This window comes from Eleutherodactylus coqui, chromosome 1, assembly GCF_035609145.1.
Source record: "Eleutherodactylus coqui strain aEleCoq1 chromosome 1, aEleCoq1.hap1, whole genome shotgun sequence".
Lineage (NCBI taxonomy): Eukaryota > Metazoa > Chordata > Amphibia > Anura > Eleutherodactylidae > Eleutherodactylus > Eleutherodactylus coqui.
This window is the reverse complement of record NC_089837.1, coordinates 243,928,561-243,945,968: the sequence shown is the minus strand read 5'-3', so window position 1 is coordinate 243,945,968 and position 17,408 is coordinate 243,928,561. Positions and strand designations below refer to the sequence as shown.

Below are 17,408 nucleotides of genomic sequence, written 5' to 3'. Positions count from 1 at the left end.
AGTTAAAACAATGCAATGTAGTACAACATATGATAACCATTATTTATATTACTCAGTACATCCACACATGTCTAGCAATACTAACTTGATTTCCTGATTTGCACACATAAGTCCTGTTCCTCCGAATGCTTCTTTTGAAGAATCCTGAACATCCATCACAAGCATAAACTCCGTAGTGTTTACCCGAACTACGATCTCCACATACTTTACAAGGAATATCCAAGATCCGGCCTGTAATAGAAGCAATCAAATAATTAATTGATATGAGTACCACCACTTTTTTTTATTTTAAGTTTTAATAGATGACTTGCACATTCTTCATAGCGTTCTGGTCAACCATGAGCCACCTCTGTGTCTGCTAGTTGATTTGTACAGATTTGTTGTAATGAAGGACAGTTTTGGGTGGTGATGATATAATGTGCTTCCTTTAATAATGTCTTCATAGGTCTGCATTGTCACCTCATTAGCTGTTATGTGTCATTGACAATGGGGTAAAAGTAGATTTAAGCTGAAATATATATTCTTTACACAATTATTCAAGAATCAGGTATTTATATGGCTGCGAAAAGGGGAACAAGATTGAATGACCAGGGAAGCTGAGTGGAACATAATGTAATGCACTCCCAGAACTTAGAGAGAGAGAGCCAGAGAATATAGCCAATAACAACCAGAACCAGATGTGATTTGCTGTTGATTATGGTGAGGTGGAGGCCCTATTACAAGTTTTCTTATGATACCCCTTAACTACTTTTTACTTCAAACTATTACAAATCATAAAAATAATTCCATCACGAGATATTAGAAGAAAAAGTGCTGCATGCAGCATTTTATTGTCCAGTAAAATGACGGATAGCTGAGCAAAAACAAAACAGACCCCATTGTAGCCAATGGGGTCCATTTGGTGCTGCTTGGTTCCATTTGGCCAGGGGATTCCCCTCTCCTGTTCCCATACAGGAGCAGGAAAATGGAACCTCCAATGCAGATGTAAGAGCAACCTTACATGTTGTGCTTAATTGTTAAAGGAATTGTCCAACCCCATGAAATTTTCAAGAAACAGCTTATAGCATGTGAAGTAACAAAAGGAGTAATATTCATCTTACCACTTGCCCGCTATTCCGGTGTTGACACTTTTTTTGGTCCCCTTCTGGTCTCCCGTCTTCCTCCTCTGAGGACGTTTCAACATGACATGCAACTAATCACAGGCTGTAACTGTTACATGTGGACACTTTGGAGGTTACCGCTGCAGCCAGTAGTTGGCTGCAGTGGGCATGTCATGCCAACACATCATTGCTGGAGACCTGAAGCAGGAAGAGCAGAGACCAGGGGGAAGTGGGGAAGCATCAGCAGCGGAGCCACATGAAGTGTATCCATGACTCAGTTGAACCGGTTTATTAGCCTGACTGATGTGTTTATTGAATAGAAGCCTAGATCTTTACTCATATGCAGCTGTAGTAAATATTTCTAAATACTGACAAAGAAACACAATTGTATTGCAGTTATGCATTATGTAGATAGAAGATACCACCAACAGGACCGTGTGATGTCATTCTCTACCTCCACTGCCTGGATGATTCACATAACTGCATTTTGCAGTATGAATGCCCCCAATGATAATGGCTTTGGCCTCAGAGGCTTTGACAACGGACAGCCAATTCAGTGCAAATACAGCAACATTCCTTTAATCCTGGGAACCAAAATTTGACTATAGAATTCATGAATGCATGAAACTGTTCTTTTGACTTAATGCTAGCAAGATATGATGTTTACTCATGTCCTAGGTACAAGATCAGTAGGCTCAGGCAGGATTAGGCTGCTTTTGGATGGTCTTGAAATGGCTATGTGTGGGAGCTGTATATTTTGAAGACTCGTCCCATTAGAACAAACCAAGAAAACCTTATACAACATAACCTCAAGTTTCATCTTGGCTCAAAATACAGTACGAGTATACAGCTGCCATGTAGAGTCATATTCTCATCATGTGGAAGTGTCATTATTCTGTGACTAAATCAAGGTCCTAATAACTAACACAATTATTTGAAACATACAATCCAACATAAATTTACCCTCAATGGAACAAATAATCTAATTTTGAGATGTCTAGTGAAAAGAAGGTTTCTTCACCAAGATAAAAGGGGGTTCTTTCCTGTAAGAGCAGTGAAACTTGGAACTCTCTGCCTGAGGACGTGGTGATGGCAAATTTGATAAAGGAGTTTAAGAGGGCTTGGATGTCTTCCTATAGTGATACAATATTATATGTTATAATCACTAATTATTTCAGAAGAATTGTAGATCCAGGAATTATTCCAGTTTCCAGATTGGAGTACGGAAGGAGTTTTGGCTTCTACCTCATTGGGATTTTTTTGCCTTCCTCTGGATTAACATTGAAGGTAATGGGCTGAACTGGGTGGACATGTCTTTTTTTCGGCCACAAGTTGGTCTAGAGACTTAACCATTCTTCTCCACATTCTCTGCCAATTTAAGTGGAAACTTTGAGTAAGGTCAGTTTTAGTGTTTTCAGTTACTTTGCCACATGTAAGGTAAGGATATTTGAACTTGGTACAAGTTACACTACCTAGTAAAACTTTAAGTACATGGCCATTATGTTTCTCACTTTATGTCAGCCATTCAACTAAGACCAAGTATGTTCACACTAGTTCTTGTTTTAGTTGACTCATGTTTTGTTGAAAAAAATGAATAAAGGAAAAGATCCTAATCAGTTCTATGAAATGTAAACTGATTAAAAAATAAATCAGTTCAGTAAGGATCTGTTTAGTTTTAGGATTTAGCAAACTCAGTATACTACATCATTGGTTAATAAAGTGATGCAAACTGATTATTCCATCAGTTATCCATTCAGTTTGGATCATTTGCACATGTTAAATCTAATAGAAGCCAGTGCCAAAGTTAAAAAGAAAAAAGTCTGATACAGTGTTAGGATTCATTCCCATCAGCATCAAAGTTCCAGCTCGAAACCTCCATCACTGATTTCCACAGGAAAATAGGAAGAAATAGCACAGCAAGCTGCACTATTTTGTTCTGCAAACTCCAGCAAAATGCCGGACTACTGTCCGGAAATTGAACAGACCCCCATTATTGTCAATGGGAGCTGTTTGGTGCCGTTTTGTTCCCTCAATAAAATGGAACAGTTCAGCCAGGGGGTGCCATTTTCTTGCTCCCTGAACAGACCAGGAAAATGGAATCACCTACTGCTGATGTGAACAAGCCTTTAGTGAGAAAAAAAATTGTTATTACTTTTAGTAAGAGAAATAAAATTATTTTGTTTATGTGATACATTTTAATGCCTAATAAAAGGTTATTGGGGCTTATTTACTAATACTATCTAAAAGCTAGACAGTGCTATGACAATGGCTCTGTTCAATAATATATCTGTTGAAGTGTAAGACTGTGTAGTCTAAGTTTAGACCACCTTTTAGGCACCAAAGTTTTGCGTGCAGGAAAAAATAGTTCGTGGCAGCATAAAGTGATGCAATAAAAATCAAAGCTTTATTTTACCTTCAGAGTAAAAGCTGCAACGTTTCGATCAAGAGATCTTACTCTGGAGGTAAAATAAAGCTTTGATTTTTATTGCATCACTTTATGCTGCCATGAACTATTTTTTCCTGTGTCTGGCTGGAATCCTTGGATCCGTATTCCCTGTAGTGGCGTGCATTTTTCCAGTCCTGCTTCACTGTGAGACTATATAAGAGTGCTGCTCGTGCTTACCATTTACAAAGTTTTGCGTGCAATTTGCTGCAATGTAAGTCATTTCCGCACTTTTTACAAAGCAACATAAAAAAGTGTCTGAAAGTGTCTAAAACACATAGTAAACTTGGCGCAAAGCATATATGACAGTTTTCTGGTAGAATTTGCGCCAGAAAACTATTAAATTTTCAATACTAAATAAGTCCCATTATGTTAAACAAATAACTTTCGAGGAGAGATCGAAATACCCTTGCGTGTCAAAGTAAGCATATTTTCAGTCCTATTTGGTACAATATGGTACTCTATTTCATTTTCCTCTTTTTTTAAGCACATAAATATTATTTATGCAAAAAAAAAATTTTTAAAGTAAAGTAAATTTGTTAAAGGGGCCTCACAACAACAGCCACCTCTATAAGTGAAGCTGATCTGGCTTTTTAAACCAGGGAAATAACATTTGATCACATTTTTTACTGCAGCAAGCGCTTACTGAGAAATTAATAATATTACTTGATGGCTGTTCACAGTGTTTCTCAAGTTCCTAAAGGGAGGTCCCAAGACCCTACTCTGTGACCTCCTAGCTGCTCTTCACTTCCAGGTGCAGCAGTGATAATGTCCCAACAATGGATATGTGAGCTGGCTGAAATGAGCCTGGCTGCAACAATCACATGCTCCTGCTGTTAGTGATGTAATCACTGGCTCACTGCAGCCAGAAGTAAAGGCCAACAGTGGACCAAGAAGTAGCAGAGTGGTGGGGAGTCAGTGAGGTGAGCATTGTTAATAAGTGTGAAAGCATTTTTGGGCCCTGGATAACCCTTTCACATTGTTACAGTCATTTTAACAAACTTTGCATGTATCGATAGTACAGAAGAATATAATGAACTTTACAGTGTATCTTATCAGATAAAAAATGCTTATTTTTTCACTTACAGTAGCACGCTCCTTTCCTCCTCATCCCTTCCTCCTAAACAGTTCACTGACTTTAGCTGAAAATCTGCTAAAATCCATCATGATATACACAAGACAGACTAACATCTCATTGACAGATAAAATAACATGCTGACAAGTAAAGTCTATAGAGTGGGGAGGAGAAGGGAGGCGCTGGAGAAAGACACACACACACACACACATGCTGCCCATAGACGTCGATGAAGAGATGATAGGGGCAGGAAGTGGAGCTGAGTGAAGAGGGACACAGGGAGGCTGCTGCTGCAAATATTGAGTCTTCTATTTTACCCCAAGTGCACTATGCATATTACTAGAGTTGAGCAAACATACTCTGCCGAGCTTGATGCTCGTTCGAGTATTAGCGTACTCGATGGTGCTTGTTACTCGTGTTTTTGGCTCCTCCCCGCTGTGACGCGCCTGTTTTGGCTCCTCCCCGTCACGATACAACACGTGTCATTGGCAAATTTTTTATCTGGCAGGCAGGGGTGGGGAGAGAGAGAGAGAGAGAGAGAGAGAGAGAGAGAGAGAGAGAGTCGAACCTAGGAAAAAAAAAAAGCTCAGCTCCCGGCATCCCACATCCAAAGATGCTCGAGTCTCCCATTGTAGTCAATGGGGTTCATTACTCGAGTAGAGCTCTTGAATTTTACGAAAAGCTTGACTCGCATAACGCAGACTCGAGCATTTGGGTGCTCGCTCATCTCTACATATTAATAAAGTTCAGTAATTTTCTATAATGTCCTATATAGTACTTCTAATAGAGAGTTAGGCCTGTTTTCTCCACATGCAGTGTATGGGATGCATCATCCAGTTCAATGAGAACTGAGAATTGGAGATTAGGTCTCTAGAGACAAAATCTGCGGAAAGTCATGTAATGTCCAGAAATAGTTTTATTCCTCATGTACACACAAAAGCTTATTCTGAAAGATCATCTGAAATGATGGCTATGCTCTAATGGAATCATACACATAGCCTTCACAACATTGATTATAAATATTCCCTGTACCTTGAAACTACATGTACAGCGCAGAAGTGAGAATATTTATATTAATTTCCCAAGTATATTTATAATAATAATCTTTATTTGTATAGCACCAACATATATTTATCAGTTGATGCCATGTTGTAATCTGAGGAAACATCTGTATGTGTGCTATCACATGGGATGGAAGAAGCCGCAGGACGCAGCACAGATGCGGATTTTGTTGAGTTTTTAACTGTGGAAGGCATTCTACGGAACGTCTTGTGGAATTTCTTGCCTTTTTTCCACAGACTTTAGGTGTGGAATTACATCCCCTGTATTTTATTAATACGCAAGAACAATTCCGTAAGACATCCTTGATTCCGCAAGAAAGCTTTTCCTCTGCCAAATTAAATCTTGTGGTTTTCAATTAAAGACCTGCAGATTTTAACAACTGCGGAATTCAAGTCCCATAGGGATAACATTGTGACGCAGAAATGCTCAGGCACACTAATTCCGTACCGTGTGAAAGCACCCTTAATAGGCTGTAAGCTTTGCAAATGATTACAAACCCTGTAGACAGGTTCAGTTGCTGCTGGGCTTGTTGATCTCATTAGAATGCTGTTTTAACTCTTTCCTTACCAGAGCACACAGAGTAATACTGCCAAAAACACGGACCACCCATGCTGAAATAGTCCTGGTGTGGTCCTGTGTCTTGTGATTGGTCTTTTATGTTCAAATATTGTGTAAGTGATAACCCTTTAACAGTATGACTGGTGCAGCTGGGTCATATCAGCTAAAATGACTGTATAGCTCATCAAAAGGATGTAACGTTAAAATATGTGATTCTAGCTTTTGAGTGATGCTTTGCAAAGAATCATTAGGTGGAACTTCTAATGCGAATGTGGTACACTTCACTCGACAAACTAATTACAAGATTGCATGGTGAATCAAATATATCTTCCAGCAATACAACACAGATACCAGGTATCCTTTTACTGTTTATGCAAGATACAAATTGCACAAAATCTCACAATAATGTATCGACATCAAGTTTTAGTGATATAGTTCCACAGATTTAGGGCTGCTAAATGGGTAAACGCTTCTGGGAAGACACATATTTAAATGTTGGCATTTTCATGTTCATTCTTTTATGTGTGTCAGTCTTTGGAGTATGTTTTCTGTTAAATGTATCTCATATCAATGACAGTTGTGGAGTTTGCTGAATTTTAAATTGCAGAAGGTGTAATGATTTTGGTGTAAATTTATAGCTTACAACCTGCTGGTCTCATGCACATGTGACCTTTTCAAAACTTTTTACAAGGTGACATATAATAAGGCCGGCTGTCCACGGGCGATGCGGTATCCCGCGGCGAAGCTCCGCTGCAGGAGCCACCGCCTGGGAGCAGGAGCCACCGGCGAATCTCCGCCAGTCAGCCCTATCTAATAGATAGGCTGACCGAAGAGAATCGGGGCAATTCGCAGCATGCTGCGAATTGCCCGCCATGAGCGGAGAATCGCAATGATTCTCCGCTCGTGGACAGGTGTCGGCGCTTTCCATAGCAATGCTATGGGAAGCGTCGACCGGCGTGATTCACCGACGGTTTACCGCCGGCGAATAAACTGCCGTGGACAGGGGGCCTTACTCTGTATAAAACTAAAGCCCACCCATAACCCCACACCCTGATTGTGCATTATACCTTTTGTACTCTCTTACCAGCATCTGATAGATACGCTGAAATGAAGTCTCATGGTGTCCTTAATGTGTAGTTCTTCACTTTCTATAGATACATACATACAGTATATATAAACTTGTTGTTTTGCTGCAAAACTCGGCATGCAGTTACATCTCAGGCAGATATACAAATGATTAGAGCTGTGGTGTGATTAGATGAACAGTCTTGCCACATGAGGCCTCAAAAGTGGTTCCACCCTTGGCCTGTAAATAGCTCTCAATGGCTACTTGTGTGTAGTGGATCTCTTTTTCTGTTTATGTAAAGCTTGTTGACCAGTAGACGCCTCTATGACACAATCAGAGAGATTTTGCCCAGTTAACACTGTTTGAGAGGGGGTGCATTATTGGAATGCGAGAAGCTGGAAGGGCATATTGATGAATTGCCCGTCACCTGGACCATTCTGACCAGACTATTGGGAAGTGTTGGGACTAGCGGATTCGTGAGGGCACACATACAAGGCAACCACGCCCAGCACGCCCTCAGCAGACCACCAGTAGAGAGGATTGTCTGAAAAGCATGAGCAGCTCCAACTGTTTTATTGTCCGCCACCCAGAGACAGTTAGCACCATCATTACAGGCCCCTGTGTTTGTTGGAACCATTTCCAGGTACTTGGCTGAAGGACATTTGGTCTCATAGTGCCCATTACATGTACTGCCATTGACATCCACCCACCATCACCTACAATTGCTGTGGTGCAATGATGAATAAAACTGGACTGCTATGGAGTGGAACTAGGTTGTCTTCAACGACTAATCCAGGTTTAATTTGGGAACTGACAATGGCTGTGTTCGTGTCTGGAGACCTAGTGGTGAGTGTCTTAATCCTCCCTTTGCTGTAGAGTGGCACACTGCCCCCACTGCTGGTGTGTCGGTCTGGGGTGCCATTGCATGCAACAGTTGGTCACTCCTAGTAGTGGTACGAGGGACAATGACAGCTCAGCTATATGTTTAGGAAATCCTGCAGCCACATGTGTTCCTCTCATGGCGGCTTCCAAGAAGCATTTTCCAGCAGGATAATGCTCGGCCGCACACACAAGGGGGTCACAGGAATGTCTCCACAACATTGCCACACTTCTGTGGCTGCCCGGTCACCAGATTTATTGCCAATAGAACATGTATGGGACCATTTGGGACACCAACTCCGACAGCCTATGAGTTTGCACAGTCTAGACGCTCAGTTACAGCAAGTCTGGACCAATATGCCACAGGATACCATACGGAACCTGTATGCCTCCATGCCCACCTGTATCACATCTTCTATCCAAGCTAGAAGTGGTACAATGAGGTACTAGAGCCTCCCTTCAAAGGTTCAGTTCTCCACAATAAATTATGCTTTTGTTTTGAAATAACTTATATCAATGTTACAATCACATATATAAAGTTTCATTTCGTTCCGACAACTCCTTATAGGTGCTTGATTTTTTTTACAATGAGTTGTACATTAACTTTGCAATAATTTATAACTACACCAGCTAGTTTGCAAAGACATGAGTCATCCATCAGATTTTAGGTGACACCAGTCACTTAAAATATGTGGCCTAATCAATAGTCTTATATAAAGAACTATGTTGATAAAAGCACATAATGAACACATATACACCATATACAATACTATACTATATATTTTCTTTTCTTTAAAAGAATTAAAATGTATTACTCCGATCTGCTGTAACATATTACCCTCCTAATGTATTCACCAAAGTAAACTATAAGTAAAGGTTTATTACATAGTATATGTTACTATAATGTTCTAATTTCTCTAGTGATACCTATAGTTCCCAGCCATCTACTTTTAAGCAACCACTCTGTACTTAACTGTCTTGCCTTTCTCTAATGTGAAAAGTCCCATAATCAACATTATTCCCCATGGTAGGCGTATCATATTTCAGCTGCTGTTATTTATGAGGCAGTTATGTAGGACAGTTTTCGGAACCATCTAATGCAAACTTTAGCTACGTTTTTCCACAAGAGGCCCTATGAACACCTGATTTTGCAAAGGGAAGTTGCTTTCAGCTGTTGATTTCAGTGAGGACTGCTTCACACGAGCGTATGCATTTTAACACTAGCCCCATGAATGAAGAAGAACCGCCATCAAGTCCCAAGCTTAATTAGTGTTTTCTTGTCCATTCACACGGCCAGGTGCAACATATTAGCGAAAATCCCTCGGTCGGCATGAATTCTCGGAATTAATTTTAATGCCTAAAGAGAGGCACCTGTAAGCTTTTCCCTGTGTTGGACCCTGCTAAACTGCGTACCCCTCCCTTTTTTTGCAGCTCCCAAAGGAGTCTATGGGAGCCACCAGCGTATATTGGTCGAAAGATAGAGCACAACCTATCTTTTCCAGAGGCGTATCAATTTGGTCGCATATGTGCTATTTTTACTGGTGCAATGTTTTTATGCAGCTAAAAATTAGTCATCTGAACAAATACATTGGAAACCAATGCCTTAGATGGTTGCGATTTTCGGCTAACATATAAATGTAGTTAAATAGCTGCCTAAATACACTCCTGTGCATAAGGCCTCAGGGTACATTCACACGAACGTATATCGGCTCGGTTTTCACGCCGAGCCGATATACGTCGTCCTCATCTGCAGGGGGGGAGGATGGAAGAGCCAGGAGCAGGAACTGAGCTCCCGCCCCCTCTCTGCCTCCTCTCCACCCCTCTGCACTATTTGCAATGGGAAGAGGCGGGACAGGGGTGGGGCTAATTCTCGGAACTTAGCCACGCCCCATCCCACCTCCTTTCATTACAAATAGTGCAGAGGGGCGGAGAGGGGGTGGAGAGGAGGCAGTTCCTGCTCCTGGCTCTTAGATTCCCACCCCCCCCCCCCTGAAGATGAAGACGACGTATATCGGCTTGGCGTGAAAACCGAGCCGATATACGTTCATGTCAATGTACCCTAAAAATGTAGAAATTCATTTACCGTGGGGCCTTTTTACATGGGTGGAATATTTCCACGTTCTGCAGCTAAAAATTTAGCTGAATCCGCAGCTGTGGATTTCCTCTCCCACTACCTGCATGTATATTTGCAGATTTTCGTGGGAAATTTATAGCATTTTTAGCTGTGAAATGCAAAACTATTCTGCCTGTGTGGAAGGGTGGCCCATGGAGGGGTCAGTTGTGTTAGCGCAAGAACTGTTGCTCGAGGGCTTAAACAGACGAACGTGTTTCAGTCACATTATGCGGCCACATAACGGGACAAAATGAAACCATTGATTTAAATGCTTTAGTTTTCACTAGCTCTTTCCTCGAGCATGAATACTACGCCTGAGAAAAGATTGGACTTGCCCTAGGGCAGGACCTATCTTCCCACGTTTTATTTTCAAACTTCTGCTCAGAGTTTCAAACTGTGGTGCAGAGTTTGAACGGCCGGAGAAAATAAACCCTATTCATGCGCAGCTACGCTCCATAGCAGTGAGCGTAGGTGTGCATTGAAATGGCTAATTAGACTAATAGGTTATGGATGTGTTCTTTTTCTTGCGCAAATACACAGTGTTTCATGCATCTCCTAGCATATTTTGCACACATTTGCGCATCCCCATTGACTTTTATGGGGATTTTTGGTGCGCAAATGTGCAGGAAAATAGAGAATGATGCGTTTTTTTTGTGCGACTGAAATGCGCAGTAAAAGATATGTGCATGTGAATGAACCCATTTAAATCAATGGGTTCACTTCACTGTGTATTGCGCACAAAGATTTTACACCCCTATGACTGTGGCTTTAGTCTTATGCTATTATCATAGAATTACTTGGCTACTTTACCTCCTTGGTCACTTATAATTCACTGACTTTTGTGTACTATAAAATTGTAATCTGTACACAGTCCACACTGACATTTTATCTAAGGCCTCATTCACACGAGCATCCTTTTCATGGAGAATAGGCGCGTGAAACAATTGCATCTATTAAAACCAATGGTTTCCTATAGAAACGTTCAGATGAAAGAACTTTAGATGCACAACAAACTTGCATCTGACCAACAAACTTGGACCTGACCTATCTTTGGTGCATGATGCGCAGGAGTTCCCATAGACACCTATGGGAGCTGAATAACACGCAACACGCAGCTCCCGATCGTGTGAATGGGCAATTTCACTGCTAATTAAGCTTGAGATTTGATAGCTGCAAATTGCCCATTCACACTATTTTTCACAGAGTCAGTGGCGATTTTTTGATGCGCCTATTCTACGCGAAAACGACGCCTGTGTGAAAGAGCCCTAAGAGTAACATTTCTATGGTGATTGCTATTTTCTGTGCAAGATTATTATAAGTAAATAAATAATGAAAGGCACATCATATATGCTGAAGGAGAAGTTTAACCAAAATAGATGGAATCTAATGATAGAGTGTATAATTATTAAAGAAAATTGTAAGTTGTAATTTGTCTAAAAATGTACTTTTAGGAATACTGGGGACTAATGCATAATTAACTTCTTTAGTTTTAGCTTTTACAGGGATGTTTTAAAAACATTAGACTTCCCCCAGTATTAGGCTTTGTACATCAAATTTTTGAAGTGGATGGATAGATAGAGAGAGAGAGAGAGAGAGAGAGAGAGAGAGAGAGAGAGAGAGAGAGAGATGGTGAGAAAGAGGTATCTAATTACGTACCTATGTATGCATGTAAAGTTATAACTTATGAGTTTTCCAATAACCCTGTCATAGCACTGCATGTGTGCCATTTATAAAGTAGCATGTTTGTTCCTCTTTCAGAAAACTGATTAGAGCTTCAATTTTGCAATATTCCTAATTTCTATGCACATCTTTCCTTCACGTCCAATATTCATTGGAAATATATCACATATAATAGATATATTCATCTGGACAAATGATTACAAAGAAATGGTGCAATAACTGCAGAATAGAAAAGCCTAATTCAAAACACTTTTTGAGTGATCGTTAATTTAATACCAGATCGGATAGAAAAGTTCTGTAAGAAAATAATTGCTTTTTCAACTTGAAATATTTCACAGTTAAAAAAGGAAACATTTAGAAATATATTATCTATATGTTTTCTCTAGATTTATTGTATACATTCATGTCTATATGTGCTCAGTTGTGGAATTAATAAATTGCAGAAATAATAAAAAACTATCAGCATTTCTCTAGGCTTTTAACTGTTGCAGTTTGACATTTAATATGACTATCGGTATCAAACGAATGCTGCTTTCCTGTGACTGATACCATTGATGAAATATCTATATAATATGAATACATATTTATCATGCAAATTGAATTAATCCGTGTAATGACACTTTAGTTTATCAGAACAGTAGATGAAGGATGTTACATGAGTAATTAAAGACGGTGCAACTGGTGGGATTAGAGAATTTTCAATAGACAGAGCAACTGGATAGAAATAAAATAATTGATGGCAATCCAAATAAAGTTCATTTAGCTACATTAGTAACTATTTACCCAATTTACTTGTTTTACAGACACTACAACTTTTGTCAAACAACTCAGATACCATATGTGTACTATGTATTATAAAATACATACAATCATATATTACCTGAGAAATCTCTATCTATCTATCTAATCTATAAGTATTATACACAGCTACAGAGTTGTATGACTATTTAATACGCACAACTAGTTGTCCATGTATTGCTTCCCTATTGTATAGCAAACCGTTTTAGAGCCTTCCAAGTGTCCAACAAACGTGTGAAGTTACCGGATTAATAGCTAGATCACATAATCATCTTTCTCTGGTATATAAACGATAGTTATAAATCATTGCTTAATATATAAATATGTAATAATAAAGCTAGTAATCTAGCTAGCAATAATTAGTAACGTCCAACTGTGTGGGTAGTTATCAGGGTACAAGTTTTGCACTGGATGGTATTCTACTACAGTTCTTTTTATAGGAAGGGTTGTTATAAAAATAAAGCAAAGAAAATGAAAGTCTAACTGGTCTCAGTATATTGTGAATACATATAATACTCAGACGGAGACTGAACGGACAGGATTGTATAATGTCATATCTATATCTATCTATTCATCTATCTATCTAGACGTGTGGAAAAAATAGCATCACATGCTTAATTTAGTGTTTGCTACTGAAAAAAGTAGGTTGCTTAAAACCTCAGTGCGCTGTTGTAAATGTGTTTAAATTAAATTTAATTGCATTTCAAACATTTTTACTAGTATTTCCAACAGTTCAAGGAGGATTTATGCAGCTTACTTACTGTTTTCATTACCAAATACGGAATGGAGCATGTGATGCTATCTTTTTGCACACTTCTGTATATACGGTATGTAGTGTGTAGTGTCTAGAAATCCTAGCCTAGCACGTGTTGGCATTCTCTGAAGCCTGTGTGGGGGACATTGGTGGGACTGGGTTGGTAAAATGACAACTACTCATCTTCCCAAAGAGGCAGCATAGAGTGGAGAGCAGATCCAGCAGGGTTAAAACAATGCCCAGGGGATAACTAGAGAGACATTAGATAAAGTGTTAACTTAATGATTTCCCCATTGAATGTGGTTTGACTGCCTCCAGCCAGCACAAGCTGCCACATCTTCTACTAAATGAAACCCGACAGCTGCTGTATACAACAGGGCCAGGGAAAAGAGGGATTAAGCCTGGGTGGGGCTGAGGGGGACTGTGAAGTTACTTTCCTACAATTAATATCAGTCATAATGCAGTTTACTATCACAGGGACAGGTATAGCAGGTGCCATGTGCTAGTCTCCAGGTATGCTGTGCCCTTAGCAGTGGCAGCACACTCTGAATTGTCATGTTTGTATTCATGTGTAATTACAAGATCTTTTTGCTACCTAACTATTGATTCACCAGTGACCCGTCAAAAAGAGTAGCATGGGAATTCTGGTATCACACAATGCCAACAGGGAGAGCACTCACCCCCTCCTGCAGCCTCCACTGATACAGACTCCACCTCTGAACCCCACACTCACACTACAACATGACTGCAGCTTGTACTGTATGGGACACAACTACAGCTATGCAATATATTATAGCACTGTACCCACATACAATGCACAAACAGAATAAAAGAGGATAGGGATGAATTCCACAACAGTCCATCTCAATAAGTGATGGGAGAGACCTAATAATAATAGTACTGGAAGCTGGCAGCCATGTGACTGTGACCCAGGGTCATTCATTAGGCTCAGGGGAGGCTTGTGTTTGGGCAGCATCTCTTCCTCCAGGCAGCCTGGTCTTGACAGTACAACGAGGGAAAACAGATTTTTATTGAACTGGGAAACCGTTTTGAACATCCCGCAGCGGGGGAGCTTTGGGACTTTTTGTGTGTTATAATTGCTTAAAGATATATGGCAGCTTAGATTACTGTAATTACCATCAGGGGCTGTTGAAAGAAGTTAGTCTGAGTCTAAGGGACTGCAGTTTGGCTTCTTATTACCACCCAGGCAGAGATCAGTTCACATAGCTATACACTCATACAGTTATAGCCTGGACTATAGGACCACCAATTACACCCGCACCTTTGCTCCCTGTCATTAGTCCTAAAGAGAATTAATAAGGGGGCGGAACTCTCTATCTATCTATCTATCTTCTAAAATTGACACCAAACTTTTCGCATATCCCGTAACTTATCTTGAGTTTGGCATTACTTATAATATGAGCCCAGGGTAAAACATTTTTCTTTTGTGCATATAAACTATTTGCTCCATTATAAAATATATTGGAAAATGATATATTTACAGGTTTACAGTATATTGTGCTATGCACCTGTTTTTCTACATCACAGAAAGACTTGACACTATGTAGAATTAATAATTGTATTTAAAATATCTTATAAATACATCTTTTCCTAAATCTATTTGAAAGTATGTATCATCCTGAGAATGGTGGCATTACTTCTCTGGCACAATGACTTTTCGCACACTTGTCCAGAAGAATGTGTCTTTCTCCCAGTAACCTGTGCTGAGGATTAGCGGCAGCGACTTTCCCTATACACAATCAGGCGCAGTGTATGGAGCCTGCATTCAGGATTAGGGCAATGTGACTTTAAAGTTGTTTTCTTCTCTGCGATCCTTGGTTTCTAGAACAGTTTAATTAGCAATTCTGGGTGCAATAGCCTGAGCTCAAATCCGCTTTCTTTTCATTATACCACCGCTTGTAAAATCTCTCCTTGTTCTAGGAAAAAGTTATCCCAGAAGTCTTAAAGTAAACTTGTAGAGAGTACATCAGAGGAACTGCAAGAAAGAGGTAAAGTGCTGAGTGCGATCTATCTATCTCATATCTATCTCTCTACGTCTCTATCTCTCTAATACCTATCTATCGATCTATCTATGTTCTATAGAAATACAGGATTCTCTCCATATTATTATCTCCCATTATATAATATAAAGCAGGATGTAATACCCACTTGTTGATCCGGCAGGTTTGCTCATATTGGCAGAAGGTCCAGCAGCCTATGGCAAGGTCCAGTAACAGGTGCCCTCCAGAGTTCAGTGCCCTCCTTCCTGGGACAATCCAGGCATCCTCCTCGCAGGAGGGTTTGTTCTTGGGAGATTGCAGTCAAAAGTCTCAAAGAAAGTGGCAATGTCTTGTCTTCTGTCCTGGTCTTGACTCTATTAGATTTTTCCAATGCCAAAAAACTGCGTATGACTTCTCAGCTGTGCTGCTTCTACCAATCAATGTCTCATGCCCAGCGTAGTGGATTTATGAGAGTGGGCACAGAGTTAAGAGGTGGCTGCAGGAGCTGAGAGAATGTGACACTAGGCAGTGCCTGCTCTCTGGAGGGATTGGGAAGTTGAATGCACTGACTGACTTTCTGCTGCAGTCCTTAGAATAATATGGAGACAGGAGCAAGTGACAGGACACTGGGGAGGAGGGAAATGCGCCCTATGCCCACTTAGCGCTGCCCTGCTCTTCCCCAGACCTGGAGGGGCGTGACGTCACACAGCACGGGCGGGGGGAGGAAGGGGGGGAGAGATAATAATGTTATGGACCTCCCGCAGGAAACCCTCCATGCTCCTGCTATATGCTGAATGAGAGGCATCCAGTGCGGTGCAGGTATAGTGCCCTCCTGCTGTGTCAGCTCAAGCTGTGGAGCACTCAGGTACTGTATACGTCTGCCTGTCTGTGCCCGTGTGTAAGCTAGAATAGAAATGTTTTATGGTCACTTTGTGACACCAGGACACAGGTTTACATTTCGTTTTGTGCTTATATATTTTTGCTCAATTTAACGTCCGATGACTTTTCCTGAGAGGTCCCTATACAGTGATGTGTGACAGTAGTGACAGTAATGTAACACCGCCCACCTGTTGTATCCCAGTCCCCTGCCCATTGCTCCAGCATCACACACTGTACTGTAGACTGGGGAAACTTGTATGGAAACTTTCTATCTATCTATCTATCTATCTATCTATCTATCTATCTATCTATCTATCTATCTATCTATCATCTTTTCATACCAGTATAAGTTCATGTCCCTAAACCATATGTGCAGGGAATAATTATTATTATTATTGATAATGGGCAGCTCAGACATGATTAATTAACTTCCGTTTAAAACATTCATTTTAAGTGGCTCAATGTGAAACAAGCAGAGACCTGATACAGCAGTGTTACAATGGTCGAGTTCACTGGGACTCTCAGTAGGTAAATTAACCCTTCTCATCCACTTCATGGTATGGTTCATTTTACAGCGCTGAGTACTATACTGCATGCGCTAGACTTTACTATGAAAATATAGGATCATTAGCAGGAAACAATCAGCCTCCAATGATTTGTTGCAGTTCTTGGCTAATTAATCAGTAATTTATTGAACATACATTAAATCTGTAAAGAAAACTTTCACACTTTCAGAATGTCTCCACGGACAATTGATAGACTACAGTAAAGTGCTTAATCGGTGTGATGCCTATAGCGCACATACTGTGCAAAGATTTTAGACAGGTATGGAAAAAATGCAAAGTAAGAATGCTTTTAAAAATGGAAGTGCTGATAGTTTATTTTTTTGTCAATTTAGCAAATGCAAAATGAATTAAAAAAAAGAAATCTAAATCAAATCCACATTTGGTGTGACCGCCCTTTGTCTTCAAAACAGCGTCAATTCTTCTAGGTACACTTGC

General features: G+C 40.2%; 1 protein-coding gene across 1 annotated transcript in view; it reads right to left on the bottom strand.

Moving 5' to 3' along the window:
• Positions 1 to 3,766, bottom strand: part of NR2E1 (nuclear receptor subfamily 2 group E member 1) — a 34,822-nt gene extending 31,056 nt beyond the window's left edge. The window contains exons 1-2 of the mRNA XM_066580925.1: positions 3,724 to 3,766; positions 86 to 231 (exon numbers count right to left, since the gene is read on the bottom strand). Coding sequence (XP_066437022.1) covers positions 86 to 231; positions 3,724 to 3,766 — 189 coding nt within the window. The remainder of the gene's footprint in view (positions 1 to 85; positions 232 to 3,723) is intronic.
• Between the last annotated feature and the right edge of the window lie 13,642 nt (positions 3,767 to 17,408).